This window comes from Pelodiscus sinensis, chromosome 6 (assembly GCF_049634645.1).
Source record: "Pelodiscus sinensis isolate JC-2024 chromosome 6, ASM4963464v1, whole genome shotgun sequence".
Taxonomy (NCBI): Eukaryota; Metazoa; Chordata; order Testudines; family Trionychidae; genus Pelodiscus; species Pelodiscus sinensis.
Genome location: NC_134716.1, coordinates 104,594,526 through 104,621,043, shown reverse-complemented (window position 1 = coordinate 104,621,043; position 26,518 = coordinate 104,594,526). Strand labels below are relative to the sequence as shown.

General features: G+C 44.9%; 1 protein-coding gene across 1 annotated transcript in view; it reads left to right on the top strand.

The window, feature by feature from the left end:
- Positions 1-3,461: 3,461 nt before the first annotated feature.
- EGFLAM (EGF like, fibronectin type III and laminin G domains) overlaps positions 3,462-26,518 on the top strand; it is a 127,897-nt gene continuing 104,840 nt past the window's right edge. The window contains exon 1 of the mRNA XM_006139475.3: positions 3,462-3,929. Within this exon, the coding sequence (XP_006139537.2) occupies positions 3,830-3,929 (100 nt within the window). The 5' untranslated portion in view covers positions 3,462-3,829. The remainder of the gene's footprint in view (positions 3,930-26,518) is intronic.

Genomic DNA, 26,518 nt, shown 5'->3' with positions numbered 1-26,518 from the left:
GTCACATGGAGTTTGGGGTCAGAGGGGGAGTCCACAGCTGATCCCAGGCTCCACATGACGCTTTCGCCTTTGAAGCGTAGCAAAAGCCATGCTGCATCGACTATTCGATCAGTCAATTACTCGATATTTAACATCGCTAAAAGGATTAAGTTGCTTTATTTTAGTTAATTAAACAGAGGCAGTGTTGGTGGTAGAGTCTACTGTATGGGAAACTAAAAGCTGCTACAGGGAAGGAATTCAATGAACAGAGGAGACATGAAGCTAGGAAAGGGGGAGAGAGAAAAAATGAGGAAGGAAGAAGAGAAAAAGGGCAGATGTAGCAGCGGATCTAACAAAGTAGATTTTCTCATTGAGTAATGAATGTGACAATAATATACAGAATAAATAATAATTAAACTTTTAATTACTACATAAAGGCCATATGATGCCCCTGAATTCTCTACAAAGCACTGCTGATATCAGTGGTTCATGACTCTGTCCCTTACGGAAAGTGTATAGTCCTGAATTCATGCCCTGGCCCCTGGACCATAACTAAACAGAGGATTTGGCTCTTACCTCTGAGTTTGACACACCCTCCTTAGGCCCTTCCCTCTTCTTGTATGTACTAGTATCCATCTGTCTCTGTCTGGTCAGGCTCATGGGGCTGCCAAACCTACAGTTTCAGTGATTCCTGTGTGGGAGAGAGTTCAATATCTTCATCAATGATGTAGATATTGGGATAGAGAGTACGCTTATTAAGTTTGCAGATGATACCAAACTGGGTGGGGTTGCGACTTCTTTGGAGGATAGGGACATAATTCAAAATGACCTTAGCAAGTTAGAGAAATGGTCAGAGGTAAACAGGATGAGGTTTAATAAAGAGAAATGCAAAGTGCTCCACTTAGGAAGGAACAATCAGTTCCATACATACAAGATGGGAAGCGACTGTCTAGGAAGGAGCATGGCGGAAAGGGATCTAGGGGTCATAGTGGACCACAAGTTGAATATGAGTCAACAGTGTGATGCTGTTGCAAAAAAAGCAAATATGATTCTAGGTTGTATCAACAGGTGTGTTGTAAGCAAAACTCGTGAAGTCATTCTGCCGCTCTACTCTGCACTAGTTAGGCCTCAGCTGGAGTACTGTGTCCAGTTCTGGGCGCCACATTTCAAGAAAGATGTGGAGAAATTGGAAAGGGTACAGAGAAGAGCAACAAGAATGATTAAAGGTCTAGAGAACATGACCTATGAAGCCAGGCTTCATGAACTGGGCTTGTTTAGTTTGGAAAAAAGAAGATTAAGGGGGGACATGATAGCGGTTTTCAAATATCTAAAAGGGTGTCACAAGGAGGAAGGAGAAAATTTGTTCCTCTTGGTTTCTGAGGACAGGACAAGGAGTAATGGGCTTAAAGTGCAGCAGGGGAGGTTTAGATTGGACATTAGGAAAAAATTCCTAACTGTCAGGGTGGTCAAATATTGGAATAAATTGCCAAGGGAGGTGGTGGAATCTCCCTCTCTGGAGATATTTAAGAACAGGTTAGATAGACATCTGTCAGGGATGGTGTAGGTGGAGCTTGGTCCTGCCTTGAGGGGGGGGGGGGGCTGGACTCGATGACCTCTTGAGGTCCCTTCCAGTCCTATTATTCTATGATTCTATGATTCTAAGGAAATGAAAAGAAGCTTCAGGTTGGGCTTCAGCTGAATAGTCTGCAAAGGACTTTGCATTTGCTAATAGTATCGCTCCTTTTCCCCATTGTCCCCAGGGGCTCTCTCCATGCCTGATGAAATACATCTTAGTTTACTCAGGGAGCTGACTGATGAGATATCTGAGCTAGGTGGCCAGTCATATGACTCTGTGCCTTCTCTCTGTGGCTAGCTCACTTAGAACTCTTCCCTCCAGGATATATCATTCCTCTCTCTATCCAGGACAGGTTCTCACTTCCTACCTTGTACCTCGGGGACTTCAGGTACTGTTCTCCCTCCTGTGGTGCTAGGAGGCTTTGATTCCTTTCTCTCTGTTGTACTTATGTACATGGGCTCCCTGTCCTCAGGATGCTCAAAATTTTCTGCTCCAGCCTTTCTTCAAAGGGTCTAAAGCTCCATTTCCCTAACCTCTCCTTTGGAGAGGTCAGAGTCTGTCACTGCCCCTGCATCTTCTCAAAGGGAATGGGCTCCCTCTCCCTATACTACCCAGAGTGAGCTGAAGCACAGCTCCTTCTCTCATCCTCGTTTCTCTTTTGCCAAGAGATTTGTTCTTCCCCACACAACGTGTAAGCAGATTGTAGAATTAATTGCCACTGGATGCACTGGAATCAAGAATTGAATCAGATTCAACAAAAATAATTGATAATTTTATATGCATAAAATATTGAGAGTTTTAATAATTTTGGAAGATATGTGAAACTTCAGGCAGGGTTTAAAATTCTATCAGAGGTTTAGATGATACTTAATTTCCTTCCCCCCCCCTTCCCATATTTTCCGCAGATTATCCTAAACTGTCTATGTGAGGTTTTTACACTTTCCTCTGAAGGTTCTAGGTCTGGCTACTACTGGAGATGGGACAGTGGCCTAAATGGTCTGTGGTGTCTGACCCAGGACGGCAATTCCTAGGTTGCTATGGTAGGGTGGTTTTGGCTCCTTTCCCCTATTCCTCTCCTTTCTCCCAGGGCATTTTGACTCCCTCCTCCTGCTGCCTCTAAGCCCCATGGGAGTTTCTATATTAGTCTGAGTGGCTGGAGTGGACTCAGAATCCATCTGGGGGGGGGGGGGGATTAAATCTCATTGAGCTTCTTAACTCTGCAACCGCCATCCCACCGAATCCTCCTTCTGGCCCTGCCCCAGCATAGGGGTTAGCACCCCACAGCCACTGCCTCTCCCAAAGCCAGCAGCAGAAAGGCAGTGGCAGAGAAATGGGGAGGGACTGAAAGTGGGGCTCTTGCAGAGGGGAAGGCACTAGAACCCCCTTCCTGTGGGGGCTGGGTAATGTGGAAAGGGAGCTGGGCAGGGGAATTAGCTGCGGAGGCTCACAGAAGGCGGGGGACGGCATGTGGGAGGAGGGGCCTTCCCAGTGGGGTGTGAATTGTGAGGGGTGGCCACAGCAAGGAAGGGGCAGGGCGTTCCTGGGGGACATGGCACCCCACACTGCAGACAGGGCACTGCCTGGGTCCCAGGTGTCTCGGAGGAGTTTGGCTGTCCCGAGGAGAGGAGGGGATGGGGTCTCTCTGCAGGGGAAGGAGCTGCCTGCTTAGATGAGGGCACCTTACACAACAGGGTGCAAGGGCCCGGAATCCCGGCAGAGCAGAGGGGGCGGCAGCGCCCTCCCAAAGGGGGTGTGTGTGTGTGACCCCGGTCTCTTGCGGGGCGGGGGGGGGGGAGAGAGTGAAGGGCTGCAGGAACCTCGGGGTGGGGGGCTTCTCAGTCCCTTGCGCGAGGGAAGGGGCGGGCTGCGGGACTGTGTGTGTGTGTGTTGGGGGGGGGGGTCCCCAGTCTCTTTGCGCGGCTGCGGGAGCCTCAGCGCGGAGAGGGCGTGGGTGGGAGACGAGGGGCTGGGCTGCGCGTCCAGGGAGGTGCCCTGCCCATTGCTCCAGTCCCTGCCCGTCTGCGTTGCGGGGGATTTTGTAATCCCATCAAAGGGCTGGTCCTCGCCTCCTCCCTCCCGCGCGTGTGACAAGCCGCCAGCTCCAGCCCCACTCGCTGTCTGGCTGCCGCGGACTCCGGACCGTGGCTGCTCCCCCCTCCCCAGCCCAGCTGAGCCGCCGCCGAGCTGTTCGCATCCGCCCTGGCCGCTTTGCAGCGGGCTCCCCTCGCGCGTTCAACTTCCCCAAACTCCTCTGCCTGCTGAACGCCGGTTCCCATGGATTTACAGCGCCTCGCCCGCTGCTTCGCGCTGCTCTTCCTGGCCTCTTGCATTGGCCACACAGCAGCTTTCCGGAGAAACATCCCCCGAAGGCAAGGTGAGAACCTCTCCCCGTCTTCCTCCTCCTCCCAGGCCTGGGAGAGGGGCAAGCAGGAAGGTTTCGGCTCGCAGAATATGCCGGGGGGAAGCCCACTTTCAAGACAAATCTGTGTATGGAGGAGAGTGGGTGGAGTGGACAAGCAAACGCGTGCAGTCCCCCGGCACAGACAGGGTTAAGTCCATATCACCCCTCTCCCCTGATGGTAAATCTGAGAGCTTTAGAATCCACTGTTTGTATTTCATTTCTCTATAGCCACAAAGAACTGTGTGAGTTGAGACAGCTTCCATGTGATCTCAATTACTGGGCACTGAGGGGAAAATCCTCCAAAGGAGGACTAGTGCCCTCCTCATCTTTAAACCTCTATTATTTGATCCATATTGTCAAAAGCTCTCCATTTCCTGTTGTTAAGAAGGATGTTTTCCCTCCTCTGCTTAGTTATTCCTGATGTTCTGAAATTGTTGGTGCATGTGTTTTGGTCATTTACAGCATCTCTTCCTGTTTGGGCTGTCTGGCTTTCATATAAAATCATGGATTTCTTTAACTCTATGTAATCCCATATTTTAATGGCAATTTTTAGTTTTTTCTTTAGAGAGCTAATTAAGAAGTATTTAACTTGAGGTGTCTGTTTCATCTAAAAATCTTTCTAAAGAGAAGTGTCTCTAAGTACAGTGATTTTTTTCTAATTTTTTAATTTGCCTTTGTATCTGAGATATTAAGTGTTAAAGGAAATTGTGAGGGCAAGGAAAACAGTAATACATAAATTGTTAAATGGCTGCATCTGTTCTTCGTAAGTCTATTGTTAAGACTTCAAAATATGTATTTTGAATAGCAGATGTCTGTTTTGGGATTAATGATTTGCTTGAACAGTGGAAAAAGATTCCACTTTATTTCAGAATTTACAGTCTGACTCGCAAAGTACCTTCAGAAATAATGGGGAAACACTGAAATATCTGTTAGTATGAAAACAAAGCAATGCATCCAATCCTGTTCCCGCTGAAGTCTATAAGAGTTTGTCTTTCTCATATGACTATTTTATGTTTTATTGTTTCATGATGCATCCATTTGAAAATGAACTTTTGTCTCAGCTCAGAAAAGATGGACCTGCTTTACACTGTGCTTTGTATTATTGTCTGTCTGTTCCTTTTCTTGCAGTGGAGGGGTACCAGAACAATATTCTGTATTCTTGGGATGCAGATTTTCATTTCATTCATTCTGAACACAGTACAAGAGCATGCAAATACAGTATTACATTGTCTCTTATTGTGCAAAAAGTCTTGAACTCCCCATACTAGGCTACTAGAACTAACAAATGCCTCTTTGCATAAGTTTAACATGATAGCACTTCTTATTCTTAAACTTTAAATGTGTCCTCTTTTGTAAATTATAGTTATGACTAAAATACTAAGTGTAATATTTCCTATGTAGCCCCAAATATCTTGTTCAAATTCTTTCATCGTATATTTTATCAATATATACTTTCCCTAGTGTTTTTTATTTTTCATGATCGGCTAGGGATTGGTGTCTGCCAAAAAGGCAAAGGGCCTCATTTTGACCTAGAGTGACCAGATGTTCCTGTTTTAGAGGAAAAACAATGAGGAGTCCTGTGGTACCTTAAAGACTAACTAATTTATTTGGGCTTAAGCTTTTGTGGGTAAACCCCACTTCATCAGATGCCTCTGACGAAGTGGGTTTTACACACAAAAGCTTAAGTCCAAATAAATCGGTTAGTCTTTAAGGTGCCACAGGACTCCTCAGTTTTTCAGATACAGACTAACACAGCTATCCCTCTTTATAAGGACAGTCTTGATATTCAGGGTTTTGTATTATTTGGGCACATATTACCCCCCACCTCATCCCAGTTTTTCACACTTACTATCTGGTCAGCATATTCTGAGCTCATATACATGAATGCACATTAAAGGAAACACCACTGAAATCAGAATCTGGACCATTTTCTTTTTCCTCCTCATCAGGTTCCAGTTCAAGAAACAAATCCTGCTGCCACTGAAATAATTGACAACATTTTACTTCCATTCAGAGAATAAAATCCAGGCCATAATTTGTGGCATTGCAGTGATCACAGGTAACACTCAGGTGAAGCTCCCAGTCAATGGGAGGTTTACCTGGATAGTGACTGCAAAATTGGCCAGAGTATTTCAGATAGTAGAATTACTCCCATGTCAATGAATTATGCAATGCACAGAGGGCTGGCACATCAATGAAAGAAAATGGACAGGAGCAGGCAGACAGTCACTGCATCAAAATGTAAATTGTGAACTTTTTGTAAAGCATATTTTTGTACAGTTCATTGGACCATGACACAGGCCATAGTAAGTTACAGCAAAGACTCCATTCATTCCCTAAGGGCTATATGCTACCTTTGATCTGCAGTTGAGCTCCCGCTGACGTCAATGGGATTTTTGCATGTGGATCAAGGGCAGTATATGGTCCTTGGTATTAAAAGTTAGAGGCCTAGATACTAATTGAACATTTATACCCCCAGCAAACTGCATTGTTTTCAGTTCCCTGTTGCACTCAATAAAAAAAATGTAAAATACAGAGATGAGGCAACGAAATGGTAAAGTCACTAGATTTGCCAATTTGCTAATTGTATTTGTATAATTTTATAAGATGGCAGTGATTATAGGAAATACTGCTGGCTGACAGAGGGAGTTCCAAAACATTGAACCATAATCCTGGTCCCCCTAAAGTCAGTGTAAATTTTGTCATTGGCTTTGTTTGGATTGGGATTGTGGGCCTAGTGAATCATTTTTTAAATTAATCTGACAGGCTCTATAGTATGGTAGTAGAATAAAATGTTTGCAACTTGGGAATTTATATCTATCTATCTATCTATCTATCTATCTATCTATCTATCTATCTATCTATCTATCTATCTATCTATCTCACAGTTTTCTCTCTTTAATTTTTACAGTTAATTTAAAATTCATCACATCTTTGTCACTCATTATTGTGAAAAATGCCAGTACAGTTGGAAACATAATACCTAAATTCAATCTGATCTTAAAGCCTTTATTGGACAGATGGCTAATTTTACTGGTCTGACCTTGCCTCTTAGAGATCTAGTCCCATGATCCTTGTAGCTGTGACTAAGCATTGGGATAATTTAGATAGACCGGGGTCGCACTCAAAAAATTAAATGTGCAATAACAATGTCACTTCTAAAGTTTACATATGTAAATATGGCTATATTTGTGAAGCAATCACGTAGTAGTAGAAGTGTCTTTATGTCAATTTCAGGTTAATACAAAAGAGAAGAACTGACCTAGTAGAAATTTATTGATGATGTGTTCAGTTAAAGTATTTTAATTATGGAAAAAGAAAAACTTCCTTTCTTCTGATATTGTGTATATATAAAACTTTTTAATTGTATAATTTCTTCTGCAATATTGTATATGCAACACTTTTTTTCTGATTGCTTATATTATGTTAAGGCAGTTTCATTTTTCTGTCTTAAAGTGATCCTGTTTTATATCCAAAATTACTACTTTTCTTCCTTTTCCATTATTCAAAAAGATGCCACTCATTTGTGGCAATAATTTTACGAAACCTGTGCAGGCGTTTGAAAACCCACATTGCCACATGGTTTTAGAGACGGAAATCTCCTGGGGAGTTTGTCTGTAGCAGTATGTAATTTAAATCCCAACTACATGCTGCCCAAAACTACAGTATTGCAATTGTAGGTTTCATAGAAGCCTTAGACTGAGTCCATGCTGTGAAATGTCATTTTTCAATACACTGAGAACAGGTATAGTTCTAGGTAACATCCAGCTCTGCTTGCATCCTGCTGTTTATCATATGTTGGAAGGTTAAGAATGAAAGACAACTATCTTTTACTCTCATATCAAAAAGTAGTGGGTGAAGAAAAGATAAGATACTGAAAAGGTTTTTTTTTCTTTGCACTTTTAATACCCATAGAAAATGGGACTTGTACAAGAATTGTATCAGAGATACCACCAAAAAGGTCACATTGTGAAGCAAGTGATAAAACCAGTTCATCTTCAATAATGAGATCTGACTGAGAGGTCTTGAGGGTCAAAAGAAGAAAGGTAGTCAAACTCTCCTCAATTTTTCAAAATTTTCATTCAGAGTCTGGTTTACAAAGATCAATTTTGTAATCCCCAGAAAGTGACAGAGAGAAATTTGTTTGTGAAGTTAAAAGTAAAATAAACAATAAAAATGCTACAACTACTACAGCTTACAAAATGGAACTTCATGAATCAGAACCCTTGTGGCCATAATCAAAACATCCAGGTGAGTGCAAGACTTATTTGAACATTTATTTACAGTCACATTACATATTTATTATGTAATAAGAAATAGAACATCAGGCACATTTTAAAATAGATTAGAATGAAGCTAGACACAGCATATGACAATAAACTGAAAAGCCTGCAGTTCCCAAAAGTCTTGCACTTTTATGTTATTTCAAATGTCTCTCTAAAGACCAACATGGCTACAGTAACACTACATACATCTCTCTAAAGCTGTTGCTAGTGTTCAACATACAAACTGTTTTCTTTGCTTTATGCACGAACATAGATTTTTGCTCTATGTTCTACTTTTATTCCCACCCTCAATGGACTGGTTGCTAAAATAGCTTAATCATCCCTTACTCATAATTGGTATAGTAGTAATAATAATATAATGAAGCTTAATGGTACTCTAGTTGCATGGAGGGGAGAGCAGACTCCTGAGGTTGATGTTGGCTCTCATTAGTATTTGTGGCATTAATATGCATAACAATATTCTGTGGTGTTACTTTTTTGTATTCTACAATATAGAATAAAAGTCAAAAGCCTGTACTTTATAAGACTATTTATTGAATAGAGCTGCATACAGAGGACAAGTTATTTACTTATTCCCAAAATAGAAGAACTAGGGGGGTCACCAAATGAAATTAATAGGTGGCAGGTTTAAAACAAAGAAAAGGACATTTTTGTTCACTGAGAGCACAGTCACCCTATGGAACTCCTTGGCTGAGGATATTGTGAAGACTAGGACTTTAAAAGGTTTTTAAAAAGCAGTAGATAAAATCATGGAGGATAGGTTCATCAATGGCTATTAGCCAGGATGGGTAGGAATGATGTCACTAGTCTTGGTTTGTGTGGAGGTGGGTGACAGGGGAGGGATCACATGATGATTCCCAGTTGTCTTCTTTCCCTCTGGGGCATCTGGTATTGGCCACTGTCAGTAGACAGGATAAGGGGCTAGATGGACCTTTGGTCTGACCCAGTATGACTGTTCTTATGTTCTAAGTTTTGTATTTATTTCTCATGCTCTGGGATGAATTTTTTGATTCTGCCTGCAAATAAATTCAAATATTGGACTTGAATCTCATGGCTAACAGTAGTTATCCATTGATGTATTCCTTTGTCTCCACTGCTATAAGTGAAAAAAGACACCTCCCCATAACCTCTATTGACCAGATTTTCAAAAGTTTCCAATGTTCACCATCAGGGCCAGATGATCAGAAGAGCCAGATGCAGGCACTAAAATACATGGCTATATTTTACAAAGACTTTAGTTTGAAATAATTGAGTTCTTGGGAAAATAGGTGACCACAATAGGTGCTTTGTGGCAAGCACTTTTGAAAATCTGGATTTTTAGTTGTGTAAATAGCATCTGAACTACAGTAAAACTCCAATAGTCCAGCATCCAATAGTCCAGCACTCCTGATAGTCCAGCATCAAAATGGCAAGAGCCTAGTGAGTGAGCTTCGGCAAAAAATGAGTCACAAGGTAGCAGCAGCAGCAGCTGAACTGAACGAAAAGGGTAAAAAAGGCTTAAAAAAACTAAAACATTACAGTATACTGTATACAGTATGTACAATAAAAAGGGTTAAGAACACTTTATATACAGTATATACTGTATACATTATATACATAACCAGCTTATAGTACCTCCTGATACTCCTGCATATCTGATAATCCGGCACCACCTAGGTCCCATAGGTTCCGGATTATCGGAAGTCTACTGTATTTTGAAAATTTGACTCTCTGGAGAATGTTGTTTTCTTTGGAAAGGAAATGGCTTTCTGGTATTTTTTAATGAGTTTTGGATTCTATGGTACAACATTATAGTGTGAGCAGTCCTGGGCCAGTGGGAACCCTGAGCTACCATCCCACACGCACATCCCACCAACACCCATGACCAGCACCAGAAGAGCCCTAGGCCAGGCCCAGGCCAGTCCCAGACCACCCCCAAGTGTCTGACCAACATGGGCCTCAGCCCAAGTAGAAGTCCAGAGCAGCACCAGCCCTGGCCAAGAGGTTTCATACCCATTGTTTTTCAGAAGTCTCTTCTCAAGACTCAAAGGATTTGGAGGTCCGTCCAAGATATGCAGTATTTTTTAAGGCATTTCCAGAAAATAATTGGTATGGGGCCTCCCTTCAACTCTGTGGAATTTAAAGTTAGCCTAATGTGAACCGAATAGTTTGGTTTCCAACAGTGCTCTGAAGAGGAAGGATATTCTTGGAGTTCAACCATTTAGCATGGGTCTTGGGAAACATTTAACTTCCTGTTGCTGTCACAGACTTCCTCTGTGACCTGAGGAAAGTAACTTAATTCCTCTATGCCTCAGTTTCCCAGCTGAAAAATGAGGATAACAATATTTTCTTACTCCATCCTTTGTCTTGCCTTATTAGATTATAAACAGTTTGTAGGACATCCTGTTTCTAAGTATGTGTTTCTGCAGTGGCTAGCCCAAGGCGATTCTGCTAGGGCTCATGGGCACTATCATAACACAGACAATAATAATGCTTGAAGATCTCCTTATGGGTATGTCTACACTACCCCGCTAGTTCGAACTAGCGGGGTAATGTATGCATACCGCACTTGCTAATGAAGCCCGGGATTTGAATTTCCCAGGCTTCATTAGCATAAGCGGGGAGCCGCCATTTTTAAATCCCCGCTGCTTCGAACCCCGTGCAGCGCGGCTACACGGGGCTCGAACTAGGTAGTTCGGACTAGGGTGCCTATTCCGAACTACCGGTACACCTCGTTTCACGAGGAGTAACGGTAGTTCGGAATAGGCACCTAGTCCGAACTACCTAGTTCGAGCCCCGTGTAGCCGCGCTGCACGGGGTTCGAAGCAGCGGGGATTTAAAAATGGCGGCTCCCCACTTATGCTAATGAAGCCCGGGAAATTCAAATCCCGGGCTTCATTAGCAAGTGCGGTATGCATACATTACCCCGCTAGTTCGAACTAGCGGGGTAGTGTAGACATACCCTATCCTCCAGGATTCCCTGAAGGATGCTCTTCACTGACAGCAGTGCCATTGTAGCATTTCAAGCATAGTCAAGCCTTGAGATAATTCTTCAGAGCCTCCCTTAGTATTTTATTTCCTGGCTTGTTCTTGCATTAGGACTCAGTCTTACAAAGTGTTACATCTATAAATAACTTTAAACGCGAGCCACCCCTTCGCTTTTTTTATTCAAGTGAGTAAAATTGCTTGTATAACTGTTTGCAGGATCAGGCCCCAAATAAAGAATGATTTGGCCTTTTCACAATATTTCTATCAATGAGTAACTGAAATGCTAATATGAAAAGACCATACATAGAATTACTCATCTGAGCATCTTTTAAAATCAGAAGAGTTACGTATGAAACTAAAATTACTTGCATGAGTCAGTCTTTGCAGAAACGGGCCCTTAATTTGGGGGTGTGTGTGTGTGTATGTATATATATATATATATATATATATATATATATATATATATATATATATATATATATATATATATATATAAAGTATGGTTTAAGCATTAAAGAATACATGAGTCAATGTAGTTATGCTGATCTGAAGCATTTGCCAGCAAGAATGTAAGCATCAACCAGCATTGTGTGATCATATAATGTAAACTGTGTACATCAGAGGGACAGAACTATGTTTGTTCTGTGACCTTAATTCCAAATTTCCTGACTTTGTTTCGGGGAAAAAATTCTACTGGGAAGCTTATTCCAATTAGTAGTCCTGATTTCAGTAAGTGAACCCTCTGAAGTAAAAGAAAGCATTCCTCTGAATCAGTGTCTGGGATTGGGCCCACAGTATATTGCCTTTTCTTGAATTTTTTTTTGTCACACACACAATTTAAAAGGAAAAATATGTTTAGTTGTTCTTTTAAAAAGAAAAACACCCGTGTTTGTTTGACTGTCCAAACAAATGAAAAAAGCTAAATATTGTTTCTTGAACTTCACAAATAACATTCACCTGTGATCTGAAACAAGGATGGGAAACATTATTCCCAAAGGTAACTGCTTCAGAAAGGTATAAAACACTGAAAATAAGGGCTTAGAATGAAAACACTGCTTCGGTCATTAAAAAAAATTAACAAGGCACTCATAAAACCACCAAATCTTGATGTGTATAGTGTAGAATTCATACAGTGAATGTCCCCATCATGGGAAATTCCTACACATGTAAGTAGTGCCATTGAGTTAAATCCATGAGTAAGGATCACAGTGAATTAAGGTTGCAGGTCCTATGTCCTGAATGAAGGATTATTCTTCCTTGTGAGGAATCCGTTCAAGCAGGATATTGATCCAGGGAGTTCTATATCCAAAAGCAGTATAGCAACTTATCAGGCTAAAGGAGTAACTTTTTTTTCCTATTATCTGTGTAGTGTGATATTCAAAAGATGCAGGTACAAGCAAGGCTCCTTTTTTCTTAGGAGATCTCTTATCCAAATGTTACCAGAAGTCACTATGTCTAGTTTTCAAATCTAGATAAGATCAACTATATTATAAACAGAATAGACTTCCTTGTTAAAGCACCCAGTTACTCTCAACTTCCTGTGACTCTCAGATATTGAGGCGATAAGTGCCTTACAAAACCCTAAGACAAAAAGATAATCTCTTTGGTTCATGATGCTGTTTTATCATTATTTGAGTTTGCTTTGCAGTTAATATAACCTCTCGTAGGTGATGTTCAAAAGTGAACAAGGTTATTCTTGTAGGAAAAAAGGGTTGAGCCATAGTCAGTCTATAAATATCCAAGGTCTTAGTGTATATGCAGACTGGTGTATTAGACCCAGAAAGATTCTCGGATCTGTAAGAATTCCAGGTCTAAATTAGCCCTCATGACTCTCTTGATTTTCAGTCATCTAAAATTACTGGCACCTGTGAGAATGAGCCCCATGCGATCAAATTCACATCTGTGAACATTTAGAACATCACAGTTTGATGTGTCTTTCTAAAATTAGTGGAAATGAACACACTGTGAATGTTCAGCATGCTGTTTTCAAATACAGAAGATACTTAGTTTCTTCTGACATGTCAATGGCATTATCCAAGTGTAACCCTTCTGCCAGTTGGAGCCGGCAGTGAACAGTGCTGGGTTCAATATCCAGGGGTTGCTTTTCAATGATACAACACAGACTTGGCTCGAGCCTCCACCAAGTAACCTGGAGAAATAACACCACTCTGGGTACTTCTAGACTACAAGCCTCTTTCGAAAGAGGTCATCTAGATATCCATAAGACTTTTGAAAAAGCGATCCGCTTTTTTGAAAGAGAGCATCCAAGCAATTTGGACGCTCTCTTTCGAAAAAGCCCTGTTTGTGTTCAAGAACGCCTTTTTTTGAAAGAGCTCTTTTGAAAAAAGATGTTCTTTCTTGTAAAATGAGGCTTACCGCTGTTGAAAAATCCGCCACGTTCTTTCGATTTAATTTCGCAGCAGCAGTCTAGATGCAGGGGAAGTTTTTTTTAAAAAAAGGCTACTTTTTTTCGAAAAAACCTGTTTAGTCTAGACATAGCCTCTGAGAGGCAATACTTGCCCACTAACAAGCACAGAGTCTGAGGCTGTGTCTACACTGGGCCACTTATTCCAGAAAATCAGCCGCTTTTCCGGAATAAGCTGCGAGCTGTCTACACTGGCCCTTGAATTTCCGGAAAAGCAACGACGCTCTACTGTACAAAATCAGCCACTATTCCGGAAAAACTATTCTGCTCCCACTCGGGCATAAGTCCTTATTCCAGAACACTGTTCCGGAAAAGGGCCAGTGTAGACAGCCCAGTAGTCTTTTCCGGAAAAAAGCCCCGATCGCGAAAATGGCGATCGGGGCTCTTTTCCGGAAAAGCGCGTCTATATTGGCCACAGACGCTTTTCCAGAAAAGCAGCCTGCCAATGTAGACACTCCTTTTCCAGAAAAACTGAAAACGGAATAGTATTCCGTTTTAAGCATTTCCGGAAATTCATGCCAGTGTAGACACAGCCTGAGTGTAGAAAAGAAACTTTTATTGAAAGGAGGGAAAATGTCACAGGCAGGGGTCCTAATCACACAATGTCAGCAGGACACCCACCCGAGGGTGCGTGAGGCAGTGCTTTCTACCTTATGTTCTTGAGTTCTATAACCAAAAGTTCCTTTTCTGTGCCCCTCTCTATCCCTCACCACACCCCACTCACATAGGTTGTCCGTGGGCAATGAGGACCCAGGGTTCAGAGATGCAACTGTGTGAGTTCACCTCGCACTCACGAAAGAAGGCTTCTTGTTTGCCCTGCCATCTGAGAACTTGCTCTGGTAGCTGCTCACTAGCTGCAGTTCTTCTCTGATGGCTGCACCGTTCCATTCATGGGTCGCCTTCTGCCCTCTGTCTCTCTGCTATCACCTCTGCACAACAGTCCCTTGTTCCACACAACTCTTTATGATTTTCAAGCTCTTAAGCTGAGCAGAAAACGCTGTCCCACCGCAAGTGAGTGTTAGCTCATTAGAGTATTTAAAATAACAGAAGACTCCCAATGGAGCTTATTTAGCTCTATCTTTTGACAGGGGAAAGGAACAGGTTAAAATAAATGGGGGACCCTTAGGAAGAGATACCACCCCTCTCTCACTTGCACAAGACTCCATTGTTCTGGGGGCTTAACTAAGCCCTTTGAGTTGAGGACGACCTTAAGGACAGATTGAGCTCAGTTTTGTTCCCCTTTATTCATACAATAAAGACAACAACACTGATAACAACATTTCACTACCTCTGCATTCAGCACTGAAGAGATTTGTAACAGACACCAGCCAAAGTTGATCACTTTGAGCGACACTGTTCTTTCTGCTAGATATCTAGGCAGAGTAGGTGTGTTCATGTAAATACTGTTTGCTCCTGAAATCTCTTCTCCTCTAGCTGTCAGGGGAGAAGTCATTCAGACCCTGCTTATATAAGTAAAAGTTTTTTTTTAAAAGAGCTAGTTTTAAGTTACCTGATCTTAAAAAAATCTGAAAATATCTTTATAATTAGAGTAAACATATTTTAGGTTTGCCAAAAAAGGACACTGCTGGGAGGAGGAGCTGGATGTTAGAGAGCTGGAGTGAGGACTTTTAGTCCAAAATATTACTTTAGAAGGGGAAAAATACAGAAACAAACCCAAAGCGCCATAATGATTTAAAATAGGGGTTTAGGACCAAAACGTATGTGATGTTAAAGGGAGTCCTCTGTAGAGATCAATGGCTAGAATTTGGTTCTTGGCACAGAAATGCTGTCTCTGGTTTCATGTGTCACATGCCAGGGAATAACTGGAGAGGACTCCATGAACTGACTATTTATTAGAAAACAATTTGTAGTGGTGTAGCACATGCAGCATTTTAATCATGGGCATGCAGATGGGATTCATGGTGCTGCCTCCAAACTTTTTCTCCTACAGCTTATGCTCCTCCTTCCAAGCTCCATGGAGGTTGCTACAGTCTCCAGCTTAAACACAGTGTCATGATAGCAACCCTATAACATCATGAAATGCAATGTCAAGAAATACAATGCTGTTTCCATATGTGTCTCAGTGGATGTGACATCACCCATGAATTATAACACTGAGCCACTTGTGACTTTGGATTGAGGGCAAAGCTTCTCAAGTGATAATGAAAGAAGGAAATTGGAGAATGATAGAGGAAGACTCATCACTGTAAAAAAGGAGTTAGGCTTTGTCTGTGCTGCCAGTTGAGGGGGAAAAAAACTTCTTAAAATCAACCCCTGAAAGACAAAAGTTTTGCTATGGCAAGTGGCAGGGTAAATGGCTCATTGTTGGCAGGAGTGCTCTCCCGTCGGCAGTGCAAACCCTGCTTCTATGGGCTGGCAGTATTTTGTTGGCAAAAGTGTCAGCAAACGCTGCCCAGCTTTTAGTGATATGCCTCTTGGCAGTCAGTGGCCTTTGCTAAAGTCTCAGTTCCATCTGTGCCAATCCCTTCTTCTGCAATCAGTTTATGCAAAGTATTCAATAACATCCATCATTGTTCATGCTCAAAAGGAGTGTGCATGAAAAAATTATAAAATATATATGGACTGTGGTTTTTTTGCACAATATCTTACTGTTCCTTTAGAGCAGGTTATATGTTTAGAGTCTCAATATGAATTATATTCATTATATTAAGTTAAAATGTTTCCTAAACAAGCATAATTTGGATGGAGAAGATACTTAAAAGTTAGTGATGCCAACCTAACCCTTGGTGTAGAACCAGCTAGAATGATGGAAGAATGTTTCTGTCAACCTAGCTATCTTAGCTTTGGGAGGAGGAGTTCCTATAGGGATGGAACGCCCCTCTTTTTTTTTCACTGTGGAAAGCATCTACACTATGGCACTACAAAGGCAAAGCTATGGCAATGTAGCTGTGTTGCTGTCACACAATAGTGTAGACTTGGCCTTCGTATGTTGTCAGAGGAACCCTTCTAAGGAAAAGAACATTTTGTAAAAGAACATGGAAAAACATTAAGACACAGCAAGGAGAACATTTTCCAAGTACTGGGCAACAATTTAGCCAGAAGATTCTCAATGAAGCTTCATATTAGAGATGTTAAATTGTGTGTAATTAAGTAACCATGTAACCACTGAAAATTTCGATGGCAGTCGGATTCTCGGGAATTGATGCGCGCTGCTGCCTCTGATACAGAAGCAATAGTGTGGGGTGACAAGTGGTTCCCTGGGAGCTGGTATGCACAGGGAGCTGGCTTTTAAGCCAGAACCCAGCACGTACTGGGAGCCTGCGTGTAATCATGCATGTTAACTGATGAGCCCAGGCTTATAGGTTAACCATTTACAGTACATGGATATATTTTCACATTCTCACTTCATGTAGCTAAATCCCGACCAATATGCTCCTAAGTGATGATAGTTGATGAATAAAAGATTTGTAAGGTTATTTATTTGGAGCTATAACAATTACAATGGCACCATACACTATTGTAAAGTTGTACTTTGGTCTTTGATTTCTGTAATAACTACAAAGCCAATGAGCAATAGTTATCCTCACTGCCATACCCATAGCAGGAATATTCAGTGAATGCAGAAGTCTGATTTTTATTCATATCTTATCACTTAATTTCATAGTAGTTATAACATCCTTCACACTGTGTGTTGCCAGGGAATAGTGCGCAAGAATCAGGTCTGCTTTAAGCATGAGATGACTGAAATCACACAAGTCTTCAGCTTTCTGCCTCTGACATACCCACTAGGTCATGTATCTTATTGCTGAATTGTTTTCACTACAGATTCCAACAACTTGAAATAAACATTTATTTCTACACCTTGGGCATCATCAGCTATTTGCAGTGTCAGGAAAGTCTGTGCTTCCAGCCAATTGTGACAAATATTGTGTGATGGGTGCCCTGACTGTACCTTAGCTAGAAGGAGGAAAAGATTGCAGAATGACATATTTCCCTTACACCTATGTTTACGAGAGCCATTATAAAAGGGGGTAATAACAAGTAATAAGCAGTTAAGTTTCAGAGAGGACATTCCTCTTTACCAGTTAATATATGGCTGGTTATAGCATATTTGTGACTTCCACTTGTTTTATACCCATAACTTGTGTTACACAAAAATAAATGCTCACCATGGTGGAGAGGAAACACTTCATTACAAATCACAGAGGAGCCTGATTGTGGCATGATGCTGCAGTCATATGCTTGAGGCAGTGAGGAAGCACATGGCCCGAGGAGAGATTCCAGGCATTGTACCTAAAACGTGTGCAGAGAAGTGGCGGCAGAGCCTGGCCACTGCACTGCTCTTGAAGTGCATGCAGTGTCTGCTCCCTTCTGTGCTCCCACAGCTTTGCTCTCTGCCCTATTTTGTAGGGATGTCAATGTGTAGTTGACTATTAATGGATAAGCCTACGCTTATTGACTACACACACTTCCCACCCTTGCTGCCTCTATATCAAAGCAGCGGGGGAGGGGGGAAGGAGTGGGAGCTGGTGCCCATGAGGTGCTGGCTTTAAGCAGGCTCCCCACGAGCACTGGATCCACCTGCCCCGCACAACTCCACGCAGCTGCCTTTAATAGCACAGCGTGTGCGGGCGCAGGCTGGAGTCGATATGCACAGGGAGCTGGCTTACAAGCAGGCTCCCCAGGTGTGCCAGATCCTGAGGACCCACCTGCCCCTCCCCTCGCTCCCTCCTATAGAGGCAGCTGGGGGAGGTGGGAGGCAGGAGCACACTGGCTGCTGGCCCCGCCCTAGGGACTATCAAATAGTTGTGTAACTGCTAAAATGTCATGCAGTTACATGACTATTCAATTACCTGATATCTAACATCCCTATTCTTTAGAGAGGCTAGAGCTGGCAGTGAAACTTGTCCTGCATTATACGTGCGTGCTCTAAGTGCCAGGATTCCTGTTTGGATACACTGCTAGGCTTTAGTTCAGGAAAGTATCCCTGGGCAAGCGTATACTTGACTTTAAGACATGCTTAAATGATGTCAGGTGCTTAAAGTTAAGCTTGTGTATGAGTGTTTTTCTGGCCCTAACCAAGATGCCACAAGAGGTGGGACACCGTGGCAGAATCAATACTGTGACACTGTGTGCTTATTTTTATGGGACTCCTTGTCTTGTATTCTAGCTCTAGATCACAACTCTCTTATACCTCCTACACAGGCTATAAATACCACAGTGATATACACCTTATTTGTACCCCAGACAGATATTCTGTGCATGCCACAAGAACCTAGTATTGCCATTCTTTCGGGATTCAAGTACAGTTGAATGGCTGTTACCTAATTGGAATTAATGTAGAGGTATGTCTGCATTGCCCATGTCTTTAGGTAGCATGTAGAGCTCATCACCCTAGGCTCTTTACTTGCCAAGCTGTGCCTGCTTGTCTACACTGCTGTCTTGAGCACTGTAGTATCCTGCTGCCTTCCCACGCTGGAGCTTTTCCTTCTGTGGGAAAAGACACGCCCAGTGGGGAAAGGCTCTGGCATTAGAGAGGCAGCAGGGAAAGGCTGCCAGTTCCTTGCAGCTGGGACCCTTCCCCATTGAAGACAAAGGCTGTGCCAACTCCCCACTGCTGGAGCCCTTTTCCTCCATAGGTAAAGCTGGAGAAACTCACTCAGTGAGGGAAAGAAGAGGCACGTGAAGGCAGTGGCACTGGAACATGTTCAATAGTTGGGTTCTTGAAAGCCAGCTCCCTTAATCTGGTCCACAACCTTCCCCCCTCAGCTGGACCCTGTCTCTGGGAGGGGGGACCTGGACAGAGGACAGGGGACCAAGGCTGGGGCCACAGCTGGGGGAGGGCACAGGGCAAGCAGCTGGGACCCTCAGAGCAGATCTCCAGCTGCGGGGCCCTGGTAGTAGGGCCAGTGACCAAGAAGTGGGGCACTGGGACAGTGCCTCAGGAGCAGAGCCCTGGGAGCAGCCTTTCCTGCTTTCCTGTCCCCCCACCTCCACCCCCTGCGTCCACACAAACTGCTGCCTGTGATAAAGGCAGCAGCATGGAGTGACAAGTGGCACTGTGGCTTTTAAGCTGTCTTGCCTCCGTACAGCCTCCTGATATAGAGGCAGCATGAGTGGTGGGGGAGAAGAATGTGGGTAATCGACTAACTGACTATTCTTTTATATCCCTAATGGAATACCCTGCATGTGGGGGGATCTTGGAGAATGAACTGTTTTCTTCTCTTGTGTAAATCTTTTGACACAGGGTACAGAAGGGCAGTAGCTTCCATTCTGGACTGTTGATTGGATTAGTCAGGGAGAGGAGGACTGTACTGTGGTCTGCTCCAGACTCAGAGTGGGGAGGTGGGGGTAAATTCCATCTCCTTCACTCCTGCTCAGTTCCACATACAGGGCCTCAATTTCAGCTTTTGTTGTTTTCATTAGTTAACCTAAAGGTCTATCAGTACATGTGCTGAAAAAGAGAAACTGCATAGTGCTTATCATCATTTTCTAAATGCTTTAGACATCAAAAAAATGGCAGCAGAGACATCTCTTTGGTCACTGGTCTGCTGTGGTCCTGACACAATCACCCTTTGATGGTTGTGTTTGGGAGATTCCTGCTGTCTTACTCAACACTGCTCAGCAGTGGTAATTGGACCAAGTGTTGAAAAGATGCCACTTTTTTTTATTCTGGAGTTCCTGACCTTTGTTGGTTTGTCATGCAATCTAAACACACCGTTTAGTTAACCTTGTTCAGAAATTGAATAAAGAAAACTCTGACATTGTTTATTTTTGTTACAAATGATGGACCTTTTGCTGTTCACACTGAAATCAATGAAAGTTTTTTTCATTGATTTCAATGAGTCTGTGATCAGGCTTCATATATTTTAATTTAGTGAATCCTTGGCTACTTTAATGATATAGATTTGAGTGCTAGAGACATCATAAGTATACTGAGTCTCAAAACATGATTTTAAAACTCGATTCTTCCCAATAATCACTACAGTAAATCTTTGAGTCAGGGTATGTCTACACTACAGTGTTAATTCGAGTTATCTTAATTCAAAATAGTTAATTCGAATTACGCTAATTCAAATTAATGGGTCTACACACAAAATGCAGTTCGAATTAGCATTTTGCTATTTCAAAATACAGCGTCTACACTGAGTGGACACTGATTCAGATTTAAGGCTGACTGGAACCAGGTCGGGGTGGGGCATCAGTCCATGATGTCCGCACTAGCCCAGGCGGGTGCCCGCCTCTTGCGGTCCCGGGCAAGCTCCCGGGACCCGCCAGCCTGGTCCCGGGAAGAGGGGGAGGACTGGGGGGCATCGAGTGGCTGGCTCGAGCCGTGCCAGGTGCAGGGTCTGCTGGCTGGGTGCTGGCAGGCTTGCACCTGGCACGGGCACTGTAGCCAGCCCGTGCCCCTTTAAGGGGTCCGGGGCCGGGAGGGGGGCAGACGAGTTTCCCTGGTGTTGGCCAGAGTGGCCACCAGGGAAACCTGGGGAGGGCTAGCCTCCCACTAGTTCGAATTAAGGGGCTACACACCCCTTAATTCGAACTAGCTAGTTCGCACTAGGTTTAATCCTCGTAAAATGAGGTTTACCTAGTTCGAACTAAGCGCTCCGTTAGTTCGAATTAAGTTCGAACTAGCGGAGCGCTAGTGTAGCGCCTATGAAAGTTAGTTCGAACTAACGTCTGTTAGTTCGAACTAACTCTGTAGTGTAGACATACCCTAAGAGCCTCCCTGGTCTGCCCGACTGGAGGCTTGTTCCTCATTGCTCCCTCATATCCTTCCACTTACCTCTCCCCCCAACTCCGCTTCCTGATGTCAAATAAAATACACATATTTTCATGAACACAAACTCTCTTTATTTAATAAAATCGGCGGGGGGGGGGGGGATGAAACTCTGGTGAGACTGGGGAAAGGAGGCAGGAGAGAAGAGGAGAGACGGTGAGAGAGGGGAGGGGGAAACCTGGGAGAAGGGAGTTGGAAGGAGAAGAAGGGGGAGGGGAAGCTCAGGGCTCAGGGTTGGGGGTCTTGCCAGACCACCTTGATTTTCATGCGAACCTGCTCCTGGGATCGCATGTGGCCTTTGGTGGCCAGGCTGGCAGCTATCCTGCCATAGACGGCTGCATTCCTCCATCTAGTATGGAGATAATGGACATTGGGGGCATCCCCCCCAAACCTGAGTAAGGTCCACCCTGATCTCTGCACTGGACCAGGAAGGTGCCCATCTTCTCCAGGCCCTGGCAGACTCCTGGGAGCTAGCAGACTGCTCCTGGGGAGTGGTGGAGCGCTGGCTGCCAGTGGCTTTCTGGCTCATGTTTTGGGGTCATGTTTTGGGTCAGAAACAGTGACTGCTGGCTCTGGGCCGGCAGGCTTGGAGCTGGCACAGGCACTGTGGCCATAGTTTACCCCTTTAAGGACTCTGGGAAGGGTGGGGGAGGAAGAGGAGTGTTCTTACTTGAGGCTGGAGTGGCCACCAGGGCACCCTGGGAAGGCTGGAGGCCCCCTATCATATATATAGTAGCCCAATGTCTGTGACTCTGTAACGCTGAAACGCTGGCTGTTCCCTCTGGGCAGCTCTGTTGCCTCCCACTGTTGCACTTGGCTGACTTCTGCACTGCTCATCCGAGCCGCCGCGCAGGAGCAAGCGGCGCAAGCAGCTGTTTGGGGTCTGTGCTCCCCATGCAGCACGGGTGAGCAGTGCAGAAGTCAGCCGAGCGCCATGGTGGGAGGCAACAGCACCGCCTAGAGGGAACAGCCAGGGGGCTGGTCCTGGACGAGCATGTGTCTCTGACATCAGGAAAGGGTGTCGGATTCAGAAGGAGGAAAGTAGAGCAGACACAGAAGATGCAGAGGAGACAGAGAGGAGAACAGAGGACAGTGGAGAGGAGGCAGAGGACAGTGAGAGAGAAAGTGAGAGAGACGCAGCAGCAGGAGAAGAAGAGAAACAGAGTGAGAGGCGGGAGGAGGAGAAGAGAAAGAGAGAGAGAAGGAGAGAGAGGCAGGAGGCAGACGAGAGTTGAGAGAGAGAGAGAGGGTGAGGCAGTAGGAGGAGAAGAGAGAGAGAGAGAGGCAATTTGCGCCGCTTGTCCCGCGTGGCAGCGTGGCTGAGCAGCGCAGAAGTCAGCCGAGCTCCATGGCGGGAGGTAAAGAGGAGTGGGGCGGTGATGTACTCACCCTGGGGGCAGGGCCTGGACGAGCATGCATCCCCGACAAAGACAGAGGAGAGCAGAGAGAGAGTGAGAGGCAGGAGGGGGAGAAGAGGAAGACAGAGACGGAGAGAGACACAGAAGGGGGAGGAGATCTGAGAGATAGGGGGGAGGCAGTAGGAGGAGGAGAGATAGAGAGAGACAGAGAGAGAGACCGGAGGCTCAGGAGAGAAGACCGACATGGAGGAGAGACCTGAAAATCCCGTCTTATGACAGGCTAATTTGCTTGTTTCAAAATAAGTGTCTACACAGCACTTATTTCGAATTAGCTAATTTGAGTTTGGTGTTACTCCTCATAGAATGAGGTTTACCAAATTCGAATTAAGTGCCCCCCTATTTAGAATTTAATTTGAAATAGTGGTTTGCCTGTGTAGACACTATTAAATGAATTCGAAATAATGACTGTTATTTTGAATTAACTTTGATATGTAGACATATCCTCAGTTTGTGGCTGGTCCAAGAGAAGGGAGCATGCTTTCCATCTGCCTTCCCGCATCTGTGCAAGAGATAACCACAGCTTTAGCTTATGTGTAGGCTGCAAACACAGGCCATGATTGCAGCTCAAGTTGACATATCTGAGCTAACTTTAATCTCAGTAGCTCAGGTACTAGATTAGTGAAGTCACCACGGAGCCATCATGGCTCAATGTGGGCTAGAGAGTCAACATAAGAACATAAGAATGGCCGTATTGGGTCGGACCAAAGGTCCATCTAGCCTGGTAGCCTGTCTGCCGACAGTGGCCAGCACCAAGTGCCGCAGAGGGGGGTGGACCGAAGACAATGATCAACCAATTTGTCTCGTGCCATCCATCTCCAGCCTCTGACAATCAGAGGCCAGAGACACCATTCCTGGGCCAATGAAGGTTGTGGGGGCAGTATCTGTGGGTGGTGAAAGTGTGCAGAGCCTCCTGGCTGTGCCTCTGCCTAGGGGCCAGGGGAAAGTTGCCACTTGAAGGGAGTTGCCCAAGGTGAGCATTGCCCAGAGCCTGCTCTCTAGACCCCAACTTTTTGCCCCAACCCTGAGCCCTCCACCCACACCAAATCCCCTTCTGGATCTCGCAGCCCCTTCCATACCCCAACTACCTGCCCCAGCTTGGAACCCCCTACTGTGCGCAAACTCTCTCCCACAGCCTACAACCCTTCCTTTGCCCCAACCCCCAGTGATGAGTCTCCTTCCAAACCCAAACTCCCTCTTGGAGCCTGCATCACCAGCCTCTGAACCTGGCCCCTACCCCCGAGCCTGCACCCCCAGCCCAGAACCCATACGCACTCCATGCCTCAGCCCAGAGCCCCCCTACACTCCTGTATCCCAAACCCCTCAACCCAACCCCACCCGAGAGCCTGAACCCCTAGTCCAGTGCCCATACCCACTCCCACATCCCAAAGACAGATTTCCTTCAAGTCAGAGTTCCTTCCCACAGTCCTGCACCCCAAACCCCTCATCACTGGCCCCAACCCACTGACCTCACCCCTAGATGGAGTCCTTACGCCCTCCACACACCCTGGCTACGTCTACACTGGCAAGATTTTGCGCAAATACTTTTAACACAAGAGTTTTTGCGTTAAAGTATTTGCGCAAGAGAGCGTCTACACTGGCATGTGCTTTTGCGCAAGAGATGTGCTTTTGCACAAAAGCATCCGTGCCAGTGTAGACGCTCTCTTGCGCAAGAAAGCTCCGATGGCCATTTTAGCCATCAGGCTTTCTTGCGCGAGAAATTCATGTTGCCTGTCTACACTGGCCTCTTGTGCAAGAACAGTTGCACAAGAGGGCTTTTTCCTGAGCGGAAGCATCATAGTTCTTGTGCAAGAAGCACTGATTTCATATATTAGAATGTCAGTGTTCTTGCACAAGAACTCCCCGCCAGTGTAGACAGGCAGTATGTTTTTGCGCAAAAGCAATTGCTTTTGCGCAAAATCATGCCAATGTAGACACAGCCCCTGATTCAAACACCATCTTGAACATGATTTCTGCAAAGCAACCAAAATTAAAATAGTGATGCAAAACAGTCCTAGCCACAAATGCCTTTTTTACATTGTGATTCCCACTAGCTTTAACACGACTTCAGTGGAACTAGATTTAGAGCTAGTGGAAACTTTTTTGCAAACTTTTACCTATGTTCTTGTCCTCCTCCTGTGATTTACTAAGTATCCTGGGGGACAAAGGGAAACTCCTGGCATGCTCTGTTTCAGGAAGTTTCTTGTGATTATGTGAATCATTTATGGCCCCAGACCAAAACTCACCCCTCCCCATTCAGAGTCTGTACCCGCTCCCACACTCTAAACCCCTTGATCCCAGCCTAGGGTCCCCTCCTGTACCCCAAATGCCTAATCCCCAACCCTACTCCAGAGTCTGTAGTCTCTTCCACGTCCCAGCCCTCTGCCTCAGCCCAGAGCACCCTCTCATACTCCATACCCTTTAGCCCCAGCTGCACCCTGAATCCCTTAGCACTAGCCCTATTCCAGAGCCCCCACCCCACACCCCACCCACCCTTCCTCACCAACCCTCTGCCTCAGCCCAGTGAAAATGAGTGAGCTGAGTGAGGGTGTGAGAGCACAAGCAACAGAAGGAGAGGGGAGGAGTGAGCAGGGGTGAGATCTCAGACAGTGCAGGACCTTAAGGAAGGGGTGGGGAAAAGGTGTTTGGTTTTGAGGAATGAAAAATTTGGCAACCCTGTCTGCATCTACACCGAGGCTAAAGGCCAGCATAGTTGCAGTGCTCAATCAGGGGGTATGGATTTTTCACATCCATAAGTGCATTAGCTATGTCAACTTAAGTTTTAAATGTAGTTCTCCATCTGTTTTATCATCTGCAAACTGAAGTTACTCATAAAGTGTAGGGTTCCTGGGTAAATAATTAGTCATGGGTCTTTTGTTAAACAGTTTTGCCTCTCTTTGTCTGCAACACATCATGACTTTTTTCAAATGTACTAGTTAATTTCTGCAATCAATGTTACTGATCTGCAGCATAGTTATAATTATGAATTTTAAATACTCTTTCCAGGGATATTTTTCAAAATTGCTTAAAATTTATTGTTTCTGTATCTATTCCTTCCAGAAAACTTGTTTGGTAGAACATCCAAAAACAAGCATAAGAGGGACAAAAATACAAACTGAATTGGTTTACAAATTCTAAAAAATGTTTATGGCATACAGGCAGTCCCCGAGTTACGCATATCCAACTTACGTCGGATCCGCAGTTACGAACGGGGCCCGTCTCCCTGGTCTCCAGCAGACCAGGGAGAGGAAGTAAAGCGGCGGAGCACGTGTGCTCCGCGGCTTTGCTCTGCTTTGCTCCCCGTCTCCCTGATCTGCAGATCAGGGGGACGGGGAGCAAAGCTGTGGAACACGCGGGCAGCGGACAGCCCAGACGTGTCTGGGCTGTCCGCTGCCCGCGTGCTCCGCGGCTTTACTCTGCTTTGCTCCCCGTCTCCCTGGTCTGCAGGCCAGGGAGAAGGGGAGCAAAGCAGAGCAAAGCCGCGGAGCAGGCGGGCAGCGGACAGCCCAGACACGTCTGGGCTGTCCGCTGCCCGCGTGTTCTGCCGCTTTTCTCCCCGTCCCCCTGGTCTGCAGACCAGGGAGAGGGGGAGCAAAGCAGAGCAAAGCCGCGGAGCCCGAGGGCAGCAGGACAGCCACGGCGAGTCTGGGCTGTCCCGCTGCCCCCGTGCTCCGCGGCTTTGCTCCGGACGCCTGTGGTACAGCAGCTGGGGCGCTTCCGGTTGGTCC